At 45.9% G+C, this 20,515-nt stretch overlaps 1 protein-coding gene across 23 annotated transcripts in view; it reads left to right on the top strand.

Moving 5' to 3' along the window:
• Positions 1 to 20,515, top strand: part of Pard3 (par-3 family cell polarity regulator) — a 605,457-nt gene that overhangs the window by 417,964 nt on the left and 166,978 nt on the right. For 3 of the 23 annotated variants that reach the window (XM_087206785.1, XM_013078502.3, XM_004861874.3), the window contains one exon: positions 2,240 to 2,363. The exons of the other annotated variants lie outside the window; for them this stretch is intronic. In XM_087206785.1, coding sequence (XP_087062911.1) covers positions 2,240 to 2,270 — 31 coding nt within the window. In that variant the 3' untranslated portion in view covers positions 2,271 to 2,363. Of the gene's footprint in view, positions 1 to 2,239; positions 2,364 to 20,515 lie in introns of those variants that run through there. 23 annotated transcript variants of the gene reach the window in all.

The following is a 20,515-nucleotide window of genomic DNA, read 5'->3' as shown; positions in this document are numbered from 1 at the left end:
TTTGTAAGATGTGTGCCAGCCCTACTGGGAGAACTTCCGCCACGGCGGCTACGAATTCCTCAAAGCAGAGCTTCCTCCCCACGGTGGGAGTGTGAATATATCTCCGCGAAGAGTTGCTGCCTCTGGTCCATAGGCTTGGACAGGGTTTCCTTCCGCCTGGTTACAAACCTCTGCTTCTGGCCTTGGTATCGAGGCTCATCAGAGGCTGCTACTTGAAAACAACTTGAGCATACTCTTAAGCATAAAACAAACTTGTTTTCTGAATGTTAGCTCCTAATCCTGCCTTTACACCATTATTGTATGTCATTAGAATTTGAGAAGCTTCTTGAAGCTTCTTGAGACTTTAAAATCATTTTTAAGCAAACTTCCATGCCTACTGAGTCTGATTATTTGAGACTAATGAAACTTTGGTTGATTCTTCTGTTTTTCTTCCTCTTCCTCCTCTACTTCCTCCTCCTCCTCTTCTTTAACAACCTAGAGGAAGACAATAAGACTTTAAAATGAGTTTCTTCCTTTTTCTTTGTTCTTCTGAGGAAGGTAGGACGTGACTTTTTGAGCAGTGTTGCTTTGAAATTGCTCCATCAAAACATGTCCGCATGGGTCCATTTCTCAGTGCAGTGGGCTGGGGTTCTGGCGACCAGTGCAGGCCTGAGGTGCTGAGCAGCGGTGGGCCTCTATGTGTGGTTTCTGTTTCTGTTTGTGGTTCAGATAACAAAGAGAAAATGGCAAGGGACATTAGATCACTTTCTAAGTAAATGTGGTAGTATATAAGCTTTTTCTCTGTAGTCTGCTTGAAAAAATAGCATGCTTTCCTTTACAAGCAAGCTCACAGGCCCTTCTCCACCTAGCAACCACCCTGATAGCTACCTCTTCCTCCCTTTCTCCCTACCCTCCCTCCGGAATTCCTGCCCCTGCAGGTTTCTCTGACATTTTTGGTTAAATACAACGTGGAGCAAAGAGAGTACCCATATTTGAAAAGGAGGGGATTGATGGTAGGTTGAATAGGTAGTTGTAGTCATTGGCATACACAGAAAACATGGTTTCTTTTTCACACATGGAATGGCAGTCATAAAAAGTCTTAATTATTGATAAATAGCTCTCGGAAAGAATGTTGGGAGTCAGAAGAATCCCTCTTCTGTTTATAAATTATGGAGGCTATGAAGTGCAGAAGCTGCCTTTATGCAAGTTTTAAATCACAAATTTAAATCCACAAGGAATCCAATAACGAATCTAAACTGCCTCGTATTTGTATTAATTTCTCCTTGCACATACTGCCTCCTCTTTGGCACACATGGAGCTCCTGTTGTCTTAATTAAAGTGGCTTTGTGTCTAAGGAACCCGACTGTGCTTGCAACCAGGTAGAAACGACTTTGAACATAACCAGCAGAGCAGAAGGAAGGGCTGAAATTTTGAGTCTTTGTGTATGTTTGATTCTTAGATGCTTGGCTATTCAAATTTTGCACTATAAAACATTGCTGAGAACCCTGCAATTTTATGAGGTTGTCACTAAAGAGAGAAATAAATATGTACTTTAAAAGGAGGAAGAGCAGTTGTTTCATGATTTAAATGTGTGTGTTTTTAAGGAAAGCAGCAGCATTTTTAAGCAACATGTTTTGCCCTTAGTTTCTATCACCAAATAGAAATAACCAACAGGATAATAAAATCCTGTCTCCTCATATATTAAGAATTTAAAGTGATGCGGCCCCTTTTATTCAGCCCTGAAGTAAGCACAGTTTGATATTACTGTTCTGGAGAAATGGAACTATTATGTTGTGAATGTCAGAGAATTGCCAGTGCCCCCATACTGAAGGCTCCTACGAGATGAGGCCTTACGGCACACGTCTCTGATTTCTTTCTTGCTGCTGTCTATATGTGATAACCGAGAGTCTATTGCTTTGGAAAGCTAGGGCTTTCAAAATGTTGCAGTGTTGCCACTACAATTGAATTCTCCAATTACACTTAAAATAATTACCTGGGCCCCTGAAGCATTGTTTCATTCGGTTGAGTAAGAAGAAATAGATAACTTTGTCGGAATCCTTGTTTGGTTGAAATCAGATACACTGCTAGTTTTTCCTTTTTAGAATATGAACATTTTCAGAACACAGTGAACGCTCTAAGATCTTAAAACTTGTGGTGGTGTGGATGGTGCATCTTAGGTCTGAGAGAACAGCAGTCACGTGTTACTGTTGCCCCTGCCCTGTGTTTACTAACTCTGTGTCTAACCGTGTCTCTCGTTTAGCCTTGCCAAACTGAAGCCGGAGAAGAGATGAACAGCAAACCCGGTTCACAATGTCTTGAGCAGCACGTGTTGCACAGTTGTTTGTTTGTTTTTTTAAACCAACAATAAATTGGCTTTCAATGAATTCTTAGTGGCTGTTGACAAATTTTGTTTACGACATCAGCAGTTTTGGTGGCTTAATAATGTCCATGTTAATCAGTTTGGAACTTTTGGATCTTAATTTCCAGCCTGGGGGTTTAAATTACTGCTTCAGAAGGCAGAGGCATTATTTTTTCTATCATTTTTTTATTAGTGCCCCCCCCCCCCGCCCCTTCCCAGTAGAAACCGTAGTCACCGCTTTTGCCGTTTTCAAAAATCATCACACACCACGAGGATGTCAGAGTCAGTGCTTCCAAGATTGTGTGAGGTACAGCCTCCGGCCTGATTTCCCATTGAGGCGGCCTGCCTGGGGACAGAGGCAGCTGCCGAATGGACGGAATGAAGGCAGGGAGGTGTGTGGGGTGCAGTAGTTGCCCATTGGACCTGGGGGGAGCTACGACCCAGCAAAGATTGAGGACCAAATGGGCAGGTCTGAAAGGGCTTCTTTGGGCAAGGGGTAATTCCTCTTTGGATTACAAACAAAATATGAGGGCTTAGGGAAATACATTTCTGTACTCAGGGATGGCAAAACCAGCAGGTGTTCCCAGTGCCACTCTGGGAAAGGTGAGATCCCAAGATTTGTGAGGCCACAAATGCCGAGAGCAAATGCTCTTTTAGCCATGGTCCTAGCAAGGATGCCCAGCCAGCTGCTCAGACCCAGACCTGGCCCAGGTACAGCACACGCTGCCTCTCCTTTAGCATGAAGTCTTCATTCACAGTCCCTCCACAGGATTCCAGACAAAGACTGTATTTAGTTAGCTCTGTTTCCTGAAAATGTTAGAATTGAATCCTAATTAAAAATAAACAGGAAGATGAGAACCATTTGATAAAAGGTCTTATGGGGTTGGGTTGAGCGTTTTTGCAAAGGATTTGACTGCTCCACTTGATCGCAGTTTCAAGTCCTGTACTCCCTGAACCCCACCCTGGGAAACCTCACCTGTATCCCAGGAAGGAGGCCCTCCTGACATGGGGTATTTGCTTATGTCAGAAATTTCAGGGCCTGGAGTGTTTTCATGACACAGGCCTAGTTGCCACATTGGTTAGTGTGACCGGTTTCCCATTTGTGAAATTAAATGGCATTCTGTGTGATCTGTAGGGACTGTAGGAATGCAGCCGAAACACACCTGTAGAAAGCCTGTGCCTCTAAGTGAAGCTCAGAAGCAATACTGTGTCATGAAGAGAGAGGGGGGAACAAAGAGAACTTGAGAAGTTTTTTGTAATTGTTTTCTTATTTGTTAGAACAGCTGGTCAGAAAGCAGCTGTGTGTTATATGTGCACACCCTGCATGGTTTTTTGGACGAAGCCTGGAATTTGTAAATCCCAAGAACTTAATATATGCATCTTTTCGTGTGCATTGAAAAAGAAGTTCCAATTTTTTAACACTGGAAAGTAAGTGTGAGACTGACCTCTTAGCAAAAATAAGTTCTGGGGTAGCTGATGCAATATTTTTGAAGTATTCTTCTCTTCCTTGTTAGCACTTTTAACTAGAGACCCCGGCACCTCCAGGATGGCAGCTGACTGCAGAGGAAGCCGGCGGAGGCATGAAGCGCGTCACTAGGCCTTCCCGAGACCTTTCTTGACGTCCTTAACGTTTCTTTTCCACAGACCTGCAGCTTGAATACAGAACGCAGTGTCAAGGATGACACCTGCCTTGCAGACTCTGTAAAGCAAACCTTTTCGTAAAAGAAATTTTTGACAGTTCTGAGATGCTAAGTCAATTTCAATTCCAGGCTGTATAGAAAATGAAATCTTTTTTTCTGCAATTGATGGTGAAAGTTGAAAGCTAGTGACCATTCACTTTCTAATAACATAGGGTAAATAAATACTATTGCACCATTGAAAAGTGTACTAGAAGACAGGCTTGGCTAATGACATTCACCATAATATATATTGGAAATATTCTTTTTTATTTTTTTATTTTTCAGTACTAGGGGCTTAAATCCATTTGCATTGAGCTGAAACTTCAGCTCTTTTAAAAAAAATTTTTTTAGATGCAGTTTTGCTAAGTTTCCCAGCTGGGCTCAAATTAATGATCCTCCTGGCTTTGCCTTCCAAAGTGCTGGGATTACAGGTGTGCATGCCTGGTTCTGAATGCTTTTATTTGTTACCATTAGAGGCTCTATATCTTTTACATTAAATGTAATGGATCAAATACACGTTGTTCCTAAATGTATTTTTATTAAGTCACAAATTATTACATAAAGGTAATTGTTTTATCGTTTCTAACTGTCTTTAAAGAATTCACTGAGGGAATGACCTCTTATTTAAGGGAATGTTGGATGGTTTTCTTCTGACCTGTGTTTAATAATAGATAATTTAGAAACAAAAGACTAAAGTTGGATTCAGTGTCAAATCAGAGTGATACCACCCTGTCTGCCATGGCCCCTTTCCCCTTGCACTGGGCTTTATTGTTGGATCACTAAGCTGCTCATGCTGTGAGCTCAGGCTGGGCTCCCACAGCCCTTTTGCACCCCTCTTTGTGGTGCTGGAGCCTTGCTCAGCAGTGCTTTCTTCTCTCTCTCCTCGTCAGCGACTGTGCTTGCCTTGGATCATCCTCACTGTCCTGCCGTCATTTCCCCATCCTGAAAGCCCCACCTCCTCTCTGGCCGCGACCTCAGTTTCTCCCCTGCCCCTCAGTAAGGCCCTTGGTGACTTTGTGCTGCTCTCTACTGAACTCCTTTCCCTGGGTCCCTCGTCCCACCTGCGCCCCACAAGCTTGCTCCTCCCCCTGCACCAGCCTGAGTCCCTGCGCAGCCTCAGCTTTCCCGGTGCCTCAGTCACTGCTGCTCCCTGAGCTCTCTTTGCCCCCATTGGAGTCTCTTCTACTGCTGTGTTGCACTCTCTCCCTGTATTGGGCAACTCCAGGGCTCAGTCCTTAGCGCCCTCCAGGCCCTCTCTTTTCAGCAACGCAGATGTTGACATTGTCAGGAGGCAGGGCCTCCAGGCTCTTCAGTGCAGTCCAGGGGAGAGGACTCCCCTCTTCACCTCCCGGGCGCCTCCCTTGAATGCTGGGTTTGTAAACCTGGCCGTCTCCTTGCTGTCTCATTCAAGATGTCGATCTGGCAGCCAAAATGTTCCGTGCGCCCCGTCAGTCCCAGACGTTTCCCCAGAACTGCTCTCCTTCGGCGTCTCTCTGTTCTCCGTACATGCCAGTCCCGTGGTTGTACTTGGTTAGCTCCGAAACCAGGCAGTAATCCTGGATGACTACTTTTTCCTTCTGCCACACATTTGATTTGCAAAGGCAGAAGCCCTCTGGTCTGTTTCGAATCCCTATCTTATCCTAGGACTTTTTAGTCCCTGCCCTGAGGCCACCATGACCATGAAGTACCAGCGGGTCACCAGCAGGATCAGAAGTGCGGATCAGTGAGTGACGGAGGACAGCCTTAAATGAACTGGAAAAGCGGAATTCGAACCTGACACAGCGAGTGGGAAGACTGTGGCTCGAGGCCCCGCCTGTTCCCTCTGTGGTCTGGGCAGTGGTTCTTCATCTGAGTCACCCTGGCCACCCTCTGCCCTGAGCCCAAGTCACAGCGTGGGCCCTCCCTCGTCCCTCTCAGGGACACTCGACCTGTGCGGCCTTCTGCCTCACCCCACATTGCAACCCCACGCCCACCCGCGCCTTTGTCGTTGTGCGTCCCCGGGCTGCCGTGTTCCTTTCTGACGCAGCCCACGGCTCCACTCCGGAACCTCAGCATCTTCGCTCGCGTGCCAGCTTTTCAGGGGATCAGTGCAGAATCACAAATCGCACCTCTCCCATCTTCACACCCCACTTTTTGGCCCTGTTTTTCTCATTTGCACTTAGGACGACCTAAGTGGATCAGTCCGCTGGCTGGGTTTGCTACTGAGTGGACGGTGCAGGGAATGTTGGCCCTTCCTTTCTGTCTCCTTAGCAGACCAGTGCATGACCGGTGCATAACCAGTGCCAGCGAGGGAGCAGGGCCTGCTCACGGAACCCCACGCCTCTCCGGAGCCCGAGGAGGCCTCTCTGCAGCTCTGGGCCTGGCTGCACCTCCGAGCGTCTGTCCACTAGTGGTGAAGCCAGTGGGACAGCCCCAGGCTGGGGCCCCTGGGCTGGAGTGCTGAGCCATCAGTTCACACCCTTAGCCCGGGAGGGCGATCCTCACACCATGGCCCGGCAGAACCTGGGGCTGACAGGAATGCAGAAGCGCAGCGTCTGGGCTGACATCAGAATCCAGCTGCCCAGCTCTGGGCTCCGTGTGTGCAGGACAGGCAGGAGGGCGGCACGGTGCCCTGGCTCCCAGAGCGTGCACAGCGAGGCTCTCCTGGCCTCTGCCAGACGCGGGAGCCTGTCTTTTTGTCTGCCTCACTGGAATTCCCCCATTCTTCCTCCCCTCCTTAGCAGGATTCCCTGCAGCTGCCGTTAAACCACCGCCCTACACTCTTGCCTCCATCTGCTTCTGGTGAAATCCAGACTAAGACAAGCATTTGTTGAGCAAGTGAATAAATGAAACACATTTCCGGAGTAAGCGGTGAGCAGTGCATTTGAGAAGTTCTATTTGGAGAAGTCGGTGACTTATGATAAGTTATGCCTGGGCCACTGGCCCCTCTTTGGAGGAGGACATCAATGCCTGGCCTCAGCCTTCCCTCTACGCTGCAACTGAGGAGAGTTTTTATTTTGGTTGATTGTTGAAGTTACCATTTTCTGTGCCATGAATACCCCTAGTGTTTTAAGTATTCTCCAGTGCATTGGACTCAAGAAAAGATGTGGTGATTGCCGAATTAAATCCCCCCCAATCCCCATGGCTGAGGGCTTTATAATCGAGACGTGACAAGTTCAAGCAAGGAGGTAATGCTGACTTTGCCCCACGCATGAATTCCTGAGACATAAAACACTGGGTCCAGGAGATTGTATTGCTAACAGCAGGAGTGTGTTGGATTTGCCCCGTCCAGTGGTATGAGCAGGGGTGAGGGGTCTCCTGCCCCTGCCCCGCCCCGCCCACAGTGGGTGCACAGCAGCTGCCCCCCCCCCCCCGGGCCCCGGCCTGAGATCTTTGAGCACACCCCCATGAGGTGTGCATTGCTGGGTAATGACAGCATTGCCTCTAGTTTCTGCTTGCATAACAGCCCTAATACTTAAATGGTAATGTACACGTCCTTCCCCATAACAATTTTAGCCTTAAGAAAGGACAGACTTTACCGTCTGTGTTCATACACAGTCACAGAGACTGAAATGGGCTGAATTGGCTCCACGTGTCCCCACTTGCTGGTCTCTACCCTTCTAGTTAACCTCGAGGCCTGTCCACCTCCACTTCTGGGCCCATATTTCAGATTTTGCTGGGCACTTTGTCCTTCTGACTTCTCCACTGCTGACAGGGGCAGGTCACTGCATGCTGATGCTCCTAGACACACTGGAGAGAACATTTTTTCTTTACCCATTTTATCCCCAGTACAATCCTGGAAGCTGCTATTTTAAGCCCTGTTTTGGGGATGAAGAAACTGAAATGCCGAGGTTTGAGGCAGTGAGCTTACTCACCAGGTCACCCTGTGACAGGAGAGAATAGCCATGCTGGCTGAGAGCACTGCTCTGAGCCCGTTCCTCACCACTATGCTGGGCCAGCTGCACCTTCCTGTCCCCAGGGGTTGCATTGCACTAAAACCTGTGCAGGGACCAGAGTGCTAGGAAATGAATCATGTCATGGGGCACTGCCATGGGGTGTGCTGTGGGAAACAGTCTAGGAGCTTGAGCCTGGCTCTTAAGATTAGATACCACATGCTACATTACATTATTTCTCTAGCTTTTTCCATCTATCTTACTTTCTCTCTAAATGTTTCTTTTTTCTTTTCATTTCTTTCCTCTCTCTCTCTCTCTCTCTCTCTCTCTCTCTCTCTCTCTCTCTGTCTCTCTAACACCTACATTCCACCCACTCCTGTTATTCTTTTTTTTTTTGTACCAGGGATTGAACTCAGGACCATGTGCTTTTGAGGCAGACAGTAGAACCAACTGAGCTAAATCCCCGGCCCCAACTCCTGTTATTCTTCAGGATTTTATTGCTAATTCAAAAAGTGCCAAGTCTCCAAGTTCCTGTTCCCTGTAACCTTATGGTTTGTGATGGTGGAGTTCCTACTCTGGTACACTAATGATGATCTTCAAAAAAAGAAGTACCAGTTCTCCTTCTACCTTTTCAAGATGGCCTTAGAGCTTCATAACTGTGCGGCACCTTTCCTGATTTTACACTCTACTTTCTCTTTCCTTACTCTAACTGTCCATACTTCAGCTCTTGTTCTGCCACTGGTCTTCTATTTGTCCCCTATTCAAATCCGCACGGGATCATCCTTCTCTTCCTTGGCCTATGTCTGCTCTCCTCACCTCCGCAGTGATTTTCCTGACCTTCCTGTCCACCTCCAAGCGCGAATGTCGGTGTGTGCAGATCCCAAAGCCACCTGTCCCTCTGCTGACATCCAGGACCTTGGCTCTCCTCGTAGGCTCTGCCCCAGCAGGCTGCTAGGCTCGGGGTCTCTGCCTTGGATCTTCGGTCCTCAAGCTTGGCCTTTGTAACTTCCTACAACTGCCATGTATAGGGAAATAACTTTTGTGCAAATCTTTCTTTCATAACTGATGTTAGCCATTAGAAAAGGATCCCAAGAGTAACCTTCAAATCTTTAGAACTTCAGGTTTCTTTCCTTTTTTAATTGTTTATTTCATTTCAGTGTCTAGGGCTGAGCATGTCTTTCTGTAAAAGTAATGACATCTATTTCAATATCTCAGCATGGGTTGATCTGGAACAGCTACTTTTAAGAAGTAAACTTCAGACCAACTGCAGACAGGTGCTCTGATGGGAAGGGAGTTTTGCTCTGGTTTTCTCTCCCGAGCGTGGCCGTAGGCAGCGGCCCGATGCTGCTTGGAGCACAGTGCAGAGCGTTTGTGATCCTTTCTGCAGACACCAGTGTCTCCTGCCTGTCCTCGCCGTGCCAGGGGGAGGCCACTGCCTTTGACACACTGGGGGTGTGTACATTTGCAGGTGATGGGTCATCGTGTCCCCTTGAAGAGGACCTTTCACTGCCCCTTTCCCAGCTCGGGTGTATGATGTGGCCAGACCCAGGGCCTCCCCCAGGTGGGCGCCTGTGCTAGTGACGGGCAGTTGCCTGGTCCAAGGCTGAGGGGGGACTTCCAGCCCCAATTGCTCCTTGAGGGGACAGCCTTGTTCCCTCACTGTACAGTGCCCGCTTCGACACCACCCTGTCCCCGCAGTGTGACTGAAGTGACCACAGCGGACAGATGCATCCACAGTAAATTCTGCCTGCCTTGCACAATGGCTTTACCTGGGCACTAAAATAAAGCCTGGGCAGTAAAATAAAGCCTGAGCAGTTTGCTAATCACCTGGAAAAACTATTTCTAATGATGAGCAGATGGATTTTTTTCCAAGTTTATAATGTGTTTAATGTTTTTAGTAATTATGAGGTTAAAACCATTCATTTCCTACATTCACCAGTTGCTTACAGAGTGCCTGTTTCATCCCAGGCTTGAGGCGGGTGTCAGGCTTGGCGGAGTGCAGTGAGGTGGCAGGCCCAGGCCTGTGATGTGCAGGGTCTGCTTCGCTGGGCTTCGCCGAAGGCAGGCACAGCAACTGTTCTGGGAACTCGAGCAAGCAGGCTTGGCCCGGCCAGGGAGTCTGCCTCACTCCAGCAAAGGGCCTCAGCAGAGTCAGAGGATGTTTCCAGTCCTCTCCTGAAGGAGATCATGAGGGAAAGGAGTATTCTGCGTCAGTGAAGTGGAACTTTACTTTTGGTATCATCCGTAGTGAGAAATACATTTTCTCTTGCAATCCAGTGTACGTACAGCACGCGTAAATAATTTTAGTTACAAGCATTTTGAGAAGGAGCCCTTGCCCTGCTCTGTGTGATGCCCTCTACTGCGTTCTGCTAAGGGGAAGTAAAATGTAACAAGAGTTACATTGCCTGGGTTCAGATCTCGGCTGTACACTCAGCCCTGGATTTGGGGCAAGTTACTTCTTTGTACTCTGATATCTTGGTTGTGAAGTTTGTCCACCAACGCTGCCTACCTCACGGGGCTGTTTAAGTTCTGGAATGAGTCACAGCATTTTAGAACTACTCCTGGTACCGCGTACTGAGGAGATACTGCCTGCTGCCACTGTTACAGTTAGTTTATAATTCAGTTTTAAATAATGCAAGGTGAGTCCCACCAAATGCACATTCAAGAGCTGTAGTGTGTTTTCACAGGCAGTTTGAACAGTGCTCGTGTGGTGGTGAGAATCCTCTAGACTTACGAGGCAGCATTGGAGAGGCAGGCGGCTTCTCATTTCAGACTCAGGATAGAGCCGGCCCTTACCCTGAATACCACGGGCAGCCCCTCCAGAGAAGGGCTTGATAAAATGAATGATTTTTAGAACGTTGGAAGAGTCTCTTGACCACAGTGCATTGAAAGAACTGTGAACCATAGCTCTGGGAGGCTGGGATCCTGGTAGGTGGTGTTGCAGACATTGGAGCCCATGGGGACAGTGGCATCCGGGGCATGCCGTTGATTGCATGTAGCAAACAAAGAGGGGGAGAGAACCGTAAGAAATAATTCCCAGGGTTTCGGCCTGATGAGCTGGATAGATAGGCAGTTAGGAGAAAACACAGGAGGACGGTCCGTATGGAGGCAGGTGTGACATGGTGAATCCCATATGTCTGATGACGGGTGGTTTTGGATGTGCCAGAGGTGTAAGCAGATAGTGGAAGCCATGGCAGTGTGTGTGGAGAGGGCTGGCAGAGAAATACGCGTGGCAGCACAAGTAGCAAGCAAAGGCCATGGATCTGAGTGCCCTGGGGTATCAGGGTAGTGCAGGGCAGGGGCTGGGGCCCAGGGGCCACTGCAGAGAGGAGGAAACAGAAAGAGCATGGTCCCGGAAGCCACAAGAGCAAGGCTGCGTGTGTCCCTGACCAGAAGGCAGTGGTCTGCATGTTCTTGCCGAGGGGCCACGTGTCCTCCTGGCCAGGACATGCAGCGTCCAGGGCTGGCGTGGAGCCAGAGGCGGGAGAATCTCAGAGGATAGTGTCCCTGCATGCTGGGGACATCAGATGCTAGTTCATTAATTTAAGAAACAAAGATTTTTTTCCACACTCGTTGCATTACCATAAAACCAAATCTCCACATTTTTTGAGGAGTGGAAGTGATATTTTAAGTGACATATTAATCTCAAATGCAGATTTTCACAAAGGATTGTGGAATTTAGGATAAGAGTTTGTTTGTTTTGCAGTAATGGGAATTGAACTCAGGGCTTTCTCACTAATTTACATCCCCATCCCTTATTTTTTATTTTTGAGGCAGGGTTGTTCAGGCTGGGCTCTGGTTTTTGGTTATCCTGCCTCAGCCTCCTACAGTGCGGGGATTACAGGCATGCTTCACAATGCCTGGCTGAGGAGTTCATTTTTAGGTAAAGCATGATGGCACACGCCCATATTCCCAGTACTCTGGGAGGCTGAGGCAGAAGGATCAAAAGTTTGAGCCCTAGGACCGGGGATTTAGCTCAGTGGTGCTGCCACCTGCCTCGCAAGCACAAGGTCCCGAGTTCGATCTCTGGTACCAGAAAAAAGAAAAATTTGAGCCCAGCCTTGGCAGCCCTGCCTTAAAAATAAAAAATATAAAGGGCTGGTGGTGTAGCTCAGGTGAGGGCCCTTGGTTCAATTCCCAGTACTGCAAAAAGTACTGAAAAACCACGTTAGTGACTGACATTGCTGGCTGTTGGTCACCTCTGCCCTTCAGCGGTAAGGGAATTCTTCATTCTCTCTCTATTTTCCTTTGCTCTCCTGTGCAGGCCACCCAGGACTTCCCAGGGTGGCTGTGGGGTCAGGGTCCCCTGGTCATGGCAGTCAGCTACCTGGTTCCAGACTTCGGTTATGTTTACACAACAAGAAATGTACTTAGGTCAGATAAACCCTATGTAATTGACCTATACCAACTTTCAAGTTACCTTTCTTCGAAAGCCTTTTTGAAAACGTTGTGATAATTAACCATTCTACTGGGTAAGAGGGCCTTGACTCTACTCCTGTATGCTTCCAGACTGTTTTCCGAGGGCCTGTTTTCCTGAGGGTCATGAATGCCTCTATTCTTTTGGCTTCAAAAACTTGCAGTAAACTATGATTTTCAGATGAGTCTGTTTTTAAGGCCAGTGTTCATTTTTGTATTCTATCCAAGTTCATATAAAGTTCTTGGGATGTTCAAACTATCAGTGCTTTGATATGCACTACTAAAATTAATGTATTGAACATGCTCATGATTTTCACTTGTTTTGTTTTTCTAAAGGCTTCATAGCTGTGCCCTGCCTGTATGTGTCTTTTTAAAAAACTATTATTTTTATATTCACTTTTAATTTCATAGATCATTCTATGAATTATGTACTTTATTGTCACTGCATTAAAAATTTAGTTTCTTTCTGGAAATGTATTTCCCAGCAAAGTAGAGAATTTTATGTATTTCTCCTTGTGACACAATTTTAATTTCTATTTTCAGTAGTAAAACTTAGGAACAATTATTTTTTAAAAAGGTAGGAAATGTAATAAATTTCTTGCTTGTTAAGAGATAGCACTACAGTCTTTAAATGGATTCCCATTAAGACTTTTGATCTTCCTTCTCAGGTAGAGAACACATAGAAAATATAATGATTTTCTTATGAGACTCTTTTTGGAAAGATTCTCTATGCTAACTTTTTTTTTTTTTTTTTGGTTTGGATGTTATTTGTTTTTATTCTCAACCCTGTATGCTTTTCTTTGATTAGACCACTGTCTATTTAGACCGGCAAAACCCCTTTAAAATTACTTTCTTATGTGATGGATGGGCGTTCTGGGACTCACTGCAGCAGGGATTTGGTGTTATTTCCAGTATGTAAGTCAGCAATGGAAAGGGACTTTTGCCTGTTGAGTCACCACCGCTGTCCACTGTCCTTTCAGCGACAGGCAGCTGTCTAGTTAGAAAAGGCTCATAGCCAGAATACCAGAGGGGGAAGCTGGCTGTCCTCACCACTGCAGATCCCCAAATAGCATCGGAAACAATGGGGAGAAAATGAAAATCATCTCTGACTCTTTGGCAGCTGGGCCAGCAGCACTGGGCAGAATGACGGGGCTTTGCTCTGGTGGTTATTTTCACTTCATCTGCTGTTCACCCTAGGGAGGGTGCTGGCTCTTCCCCGCCCCGTTTGCCACCCCAGGTTGACTCTTGAGGCCAACATCTGGAGGAGAAAATGGGTTGCTGGGGATGGGGGAATGACCCAACGAGGTATTGACCTGTGGACGGGATCATCTACAGAGATATTGCCAAGAAATCCTCTCATCTCTCACCGGGAAGCCAAACACTGGAAAGGAATTGCATCTTTTTGCCTTCTTACCTCCCTCTGTGTCTGTGTCTGTGAGAAATCGTTGTGAATGGAGCACAGACCTCAACAACTATGGCTTGGACAAACCAGGCTTTCATTTCTCCTCTTTAAGGAAGTCTGGAGGTTGGTGGCCTGAGCCCCGTGTGACAGTCCCAGAGCATTAGCAGTGCCACTACATCCTTAGTATGTGTCTTACTGTTTGGCAAATGGTAGCAAAAACATAAATCATACTATTCACCATCTTAACTCTTTCTGAATGGGTAGTTCAGTGGCCCGTGCTTTAAGTACGTTCACACGGTCACGCAAACCATCGCTGCGGGCCATTCCAGAATTATTTCATCTTGCGGTATGAAACTCTGTACCTGTTAAACCCTAACTCCCATTTCCCTCCTCTCCCATCTCACTTTGCACCTCTATACATTTGACGCCACAGCCCTCATATAAGGAAAAGGCTGCAGCATTTATCTTTTTGTCACTGGTTGTTTACTGCAGTGTCCTCAGGCTTTCACTCACATTTGGCATGTGTCAGAATTTCCTTCCTTTTAAGGCAGAATAATATTTCATGGAATGTATGTATCCCAGTGTGTTTATCAGTTCACCCTTCCTTGGACACCTTGCCGTTGTGGGTAACGCTGTGAAAATATGGGTGTCTTAACACACATTTTCATCCCTTGCGTGACTTGCTGCTTAGAGCTGTGTCTGTCCCATCCACATTCACAGAAGGAGGGAGGAGGAAGGGGAAGAGCTTTTCTGTAAGTGTCACAGGTCAGTTTCTAGGAAGCAGAAGTGAGGGGAACAGGGAAGGCTGGGAATGCAGCTCAGTGGTAGAGGGTTTGCCTAGTACGCCGCTCAGCGAATGGCAGTGATAGCGATCTAGTTACTGCTTACTGCACGCTGTGTGTGCTGCCCATGATGTGCATTTCCTTTAGCCCTGGGAGGTGGGTGCCAGTGACTGAAGGAGACACTGAGTTCACAGGAGCTCAGGGAGTTGTGCAGCTTCAAGCCTCAGAGGCCAGGATCCTCACTCCTGACTGCCGTCTTCCATCTCTGCTCCTGTTTCTGTGGGAAGCTGGGAATTGTAGTTCTACTCCACCGCCTGCATCATGCTGTTGAGGTCAGGAGGAGACAGACACCAGGTAGGTGGCCAGCAGTGCCTACTCCGGGAGCCGCCTGTGGACACTGAGTAGCTGGTGCTCTGGGCGCGTGCTAGCGAGCACTGACCCTCTGGCTGGGTCTGTTGGTCTGACCAGAGGTGGAAGACAGTGTAGCAGCCACTCAGTGGTCCTGATCTTCCAAACACAGGGACCAGAAGTGGCCAGTGACCAGTGATTTTCTGATTTGAGAATGCAAGCTTTGAGTCACGGATTGTGTTGGCTGTGGCTCCGTCTCCAGATGTGCTCTTGTTCTGGCTGGCCCACTCATTCGTGTGCTGTGCTCCGGTGCAGTAACATGCCAGATCACGTCACCTGCGTTCCTCATGTGGCCCTAACCACCTCATTAGAGGACAGCTTCCTTCTCTGTGCTGAGGAAGTAGTGCTGGCGAGCAGTGTACTTAGCACCATTCTTTGAATCGGATCCTCTTTATTTTTTGTGGTCCTGAGAACTGAACCCAGAGAATACTGAGCTGCATCCCTTCCTTCTTTTGAGGCAAGGTCTTGCTAAAGTGTCAAGGCCGGCCTCACAGGTGCAGTTCTATGCTGTCCGCCTCCCGAGTAGCCTGGTTTACAGGTATTTTAACCCTGGCCAAGTAGCTGCCAGTTCCTAGGGTTTTGCCCTGTAGGAGATGTTTGGTAGTGTCTGTCATGTTTGGTTGTCACAGGATGGAAGAGACACTAGTCAAATTTGGTAGAGAGGCTATGGAGGCCTGTGATGCTAAAAGTCCTTCCATGGCAAAGGATGTCTGGCCCCAAATTCCAGTAGTGCGAGGTTGACAGTGTCTGCCCCATCCATCTCGGTGGCCCGAGAGTGCTTCTAATTCAGTTTGTAATCTTAAGGAATTACCCAGATGCTTTGCTATTTTTCTGTCTGATTGTTTTCAAGTCTTATCCGGCAGCAGCAGGTACTGATGGGGATTCTGTGTTGAGGAGCAGGTGCATTTTGGTGAAATGGATCAACATTTTATTTACCGCTTTCAGGTATTTTACAGTCTAGTTGGTTTTATACCATTTAGGTGTTTATGATGGTGATCCTATATTTCACTTTAAGTGCAATTTTACTGTAATAAAGAGATTTTACTTCATGAACTCTTAATGTGTAAGCCAGCGGTGAGCGCACAGTAAAGCAGAGGATCTGAGGTGAACCTTGGAGAAGAGAGGAGAGAGTACTGTAGTGGGGAGAAGTTAAGATTTAAGAGTTTGAAGCCCCCTTTCCCAATCTCTGGTACTGGACCTCACCAGCCTTAGTCGTTTCATTTCCACTTTCTTCCCATTTAATTAAGAACTAAATGAAATAATCATATAGAAAGCTTTTAAAATTTTAAGATGCTCTGTGTTCAGGTTATTTGTTAAGTTACTTTCTCATGGGGATTTTCCCCCTTACTTTATTCCTGAGTTATTTTTAGGTAGATAATCTGAACTCGATGACTAAAAATGATACGTGGTCTGGAAGTGGCAGTGCACACCTGTAATCTCAGCACACTGGGAGACTGAGGCTCAAAAGGAGGATCAAAAGTTTGAGGCCAAGCCTGGGCAACTTAGCAAGACCCTGTCTCAAAATAAAAAAAACGAGCTGTGTTGTAGCACAGGGCAAAAACCCTGGGTTCAATGATAGTGCTACAGAAAAAAAAAGATATGTGGGTATTATCTCCCCTTTGAAAGTTATACACATGCCATTCTAAGTGAAGTTCATTTTGCTAATATAACATGATTACACACATTAGTTTATAAAAGATGGTTTCTGACTTCAGCCAGGCAGAGCGACGTAAGGATACCCCGTGAGTCCCAGCTAGAACTGGGAAGCTTGACCATTTAGACTGGTACCAGTGGCATGGCCTCTTCTGGTTCCAGCATTGCACCTTGGATAACACAGTGAAAAGTGTGCTTTCACAGAGCGTTGTCTTTACTTGTGATCTCCAGTGAGTCAGTCCAGCGTCTGAGATCATGCAGCTTGCAGTGCAGGTGTGGCTGTCCCAAGAAGATAGAAATGATTAGGGATGAGACCAGAGCACAAATCAACAAGTTCTATATTTGAACCTTTATGGAACTATTTAGACAAAGAAGGAAGAATGTGGAGGTTTGACATCCATCAAATTTCATGGTTCCTCTCATATGAGGGGCAAGTGGCCTGGAGGTGTGTCTGCATTTCCTTGTTGTAATCCTTTGTTGCTCCATCCCTGAAACCATGCCTGGACTGGATACTAGTTACCAGCTGGGTTCTCCATTGCAGCTGAGTCATAAATAATATCCAGAACAGTGTACCTGGGAGAGTGAAACCATAGCCCAGAGCAGAGCCATTGCCAGCGTTTGGGGTCACACATCACATTCTGTTCGTGTTACACTTTCCAGGGTCCAGAATGCAGGATGCAAAGATCAAAGGTGATGACTTTAGCCAGAGTGTGACCTCTAGTCTCTTGTTCTTTAAGAGGGCCGTGTGGTTCCTGCAGACAGTGGTGTCTGTGTCCCAGCTTTGGGTAATCCTCTGTGGGGCTCCGTTGCTCTTCCTCATTCTGAGAATTCCATGTAGCCTCTGGTTCCTGGCAGTTAGCCTGCAGAGCTGGTCTGCTGGGCCTTGCAGAAACACATCAGCTCTTAAAAGAGTATCTGAATATGCAAATCAACTTAAAGATAAAACCAATAAGAGCTACACCCCTTAATTTATTCTGTGGAGAGCGTTCTCTAAGAAATGTAAATCAACAGAAATTGTTTCCTATAATCGACAGAAAAAAGTGCTGACTGACATCTTAACTTTATGGATAATGAGATCTTTGGGGAAGTTTTCATCTTTCAAAGTTTCCAGGAGCTATACAAAAGTTCTGAGACTTTTTTTTTTGAACTTCAATGACCATTTTATCTTTTTTTGTAACTTTCATCTACTCTACAAGCAATGAAGGGTAAGAAAGCACTCGAGGATGTTCAGCGGCTGTAACCAACATATCTCTTTATATCAGTGATTAAAAGATACAGTTTGATTCCCAGTGCATGTTTAATTGAGGTCAAATTCCTAAATCAAAAAATAAATCTTTTCAGGTGCATGTATTTGCATAGTATCAGGAGCATTTTCAACCTGGATGCCAGTTTGAGTATTAGATAGGCAAATGGTAATAGAAATTACTAGGATTCTCTTTGTTATTGACTACTCCTCATTCTTTGTCCTAAAAGCAAAAGGTGTGTAGCAGAATACCCTTTTACCTTTTACTTTTTCAACTGCATGTGTTTTCTGCGACTTAGGTTGTATTAGCATTTCTTGTGGGGACTGCCTTTGGGGCAGGACCACTTACTAAATTGTTCCCAATGCCCTAGGAAAAGGAAAACCATGGAAACCAGATGTAGGGTATGATTATTTGCCTCTGACCTGGCAAAGTGTTTGGTGGAACAAAAGAAGCTTAATAGAAATGCTCAAATTGACCCTTCTCATCACTTGGGCTGCTTTGAGCTCAATCAATCTCTCATTATTATCAGAGTTATTCGCACAAAGGCAGCCACGATAGTATTTTTCATAATCACTCCTTGAGCCAAATGTAATTTGCAATTTGTGGCATTGTATTATGAAACAATAATGCATTAAAATGAACAGAGCAAGAATTAAGAGTGTAGTGCTGAAGAAAAGACCCAGTGCTGGAGTTAGTGAGAGGGACTCTCTAGATCTGTTTAAGTGGACAGGGCTGATTTCAGCATCAGATTAAGCATTTAGAAAAATCAGAATTATGTGTTATTTTTGCTGAGTTTATATATGAATGTGTACGTATGTATATGTGTCTATTATAATAAAGTCAGTGCAATTAGAGGAGAAACAAAATGTAATCTGCATACTGTTGGCATTTGGATCTCAGGGTTGTGGGGTTAGTGTGGCTTGATTACCTGTGTGGATATGATTTGAAGAATGACCAAAACGTGCTATGGAGCATAAATTACTAATTGACCTCTTTTTACAGAGAGGGAGTTTATTTGGCCCTGCAGAAATGGTCCTGCAGTCTGAGAGTCGCTGGTCCTTGGAAAGCTTTGGCATCATAATTAAGATCCACTTTCACTCATCTGTTCTCACTTTACTCAAATGGTTTTAAGTGTAGGTTACAAGAACCATTTCCGTCATTTACTCCTGTATCTGTGTTCACAAGGGTCACTGTGTTTGCCCCTCACCGCTTTACGTCTTTATGTCTAAGTCCCAGTTTTTGTGTTTCTTTTGTTTGTTTGGCATTTGTCTTGTAGATCTTTGCCATTTACAGTGATTCTTAAAAAGTTGAAATTGATTCTCTGCTAGGTTTCTTTCCTTCCCTTCTAGTTGCACTTCCCTATTATTGTTTTACTATTTCTTTGTTCGGGGGCCCGTCTGCGAGGCCTCATGGTTGATGAGAGAGCAGAGGTGGAGACCTTACAGGACACCAAATGTGACCCTCAAGACTGTGCATCTAAGGCTGGTGTAGCACTGTTAAGTAGAAGCTATTTTTTTTTTTTTAAAGTCACTTCTTTTTTTCCTGCATGCCAAGCAACACAAATTTAGTTTATTAAATCTAATCAGACTAGCGCTGATGAAAACTATACACAATCAAATGATGATTCTCAAGTTTGTGAATTTCCTTTTAAAGAGAACCCCTGCTAAACGCCGCGGACTTAAAACCTCTCCCTGTCTCACAAAAGCACCATGGAGTTGTCATGTCCCCTTCCTCTCCGGCTCCCTTCTCATCACTGTTGATTACCAAGATGCTTCTTGCCGAAATAGGAGCTTTCTGCTTTTCATAATCAGCCTCCGTTTCCTTGATTCATTCAGCGTTGTCACAATCTACTGCTGAGCAAATCAGGGCCCTTTCATGGCAATGATTTCTTAAAATGTCCCTGAAATATAGACGATCCTGAACAGGGAGGACATAGTAGAAGTGACTTATATTTTTTCCTTCTTCTTATTTGTAAAATGGAGACTGAGGAACAAAAAATATGAAGAGAAACCAAGAGCCTATGACTACAGAAGATAAATGCTTGCAGGGTGTTCCTTACTGTCTTTCCCTCTGTGTGGATGCAGGCAGTTTGGTGCTCCTGGTGTTGCCTGACAGATGATTTTAGCATTTGAAGTGTCCTTGCATTTAGAAACATTGGCAGTGTCCTCTGAAGGGGTGTGTGGGTAGTTTTTTGTGATCCTTTCTAATGGCGAAGAGCAGTTCTTGACTTTATGTTTCATTTCTTGGTCTTTAGGGACAAGTTCCATTCAGGACCTGTGTCCCTTGGACCCAAATGGTGGAAGCCATGCAGGATTTATCACACGTATTTAAACAAGATTTTATCAATCAGCTCTCAGAGTGTAAAGGGATGCAGTGACTGCCTTCAGTTCGGAAGGCTTCTGTGATTCTGGGAGGGGTAGGGAGTTAGGGGTCTGAAGTCTGCCTTGGCCACAGACGCGCTGTGTGACCTGACACATCACTGGATTCCCCTGTGCCTCCCTTAACAGGAGGACGCCAATATCCGCCTCACATGCCGCTGTTAGAATCGATGAGATAAAGTACATAAGAATTCAATAATTCCAGTTAAATGTAATTAAATAATCAAAAGCGCGTTCATCAGGTGCTCAATTATATGCTTCACTTAGGAATTTGTGAACTTCGCACATCTTGGAATTTCATTTTGTCTTAAGAGTGCACAAGATCAGACCCACTGAGATGCCT

This window comes from Heterocephalus glaber, unplaced genomic scaffold (assembly GCF_053883595.1).
Source record: "Heterocephalus glaber isolate CG9 unplaced genomic scaffold, H.glaber_assembly_v1.0 deba00000738, whole genome shotgun sequence".
Lineage (NCBI taxonomy): Eukaryota > Metazoa > Chordata > Mammalia > Rodentia > Bathyergidae > Heterocephalus > Heterocephalus glaber.
The sequence above is the reverse complement of the archived record's forward strand: the minus strand, read 5'-3'. Positions and strand labels throughout refer to the sequence as shown.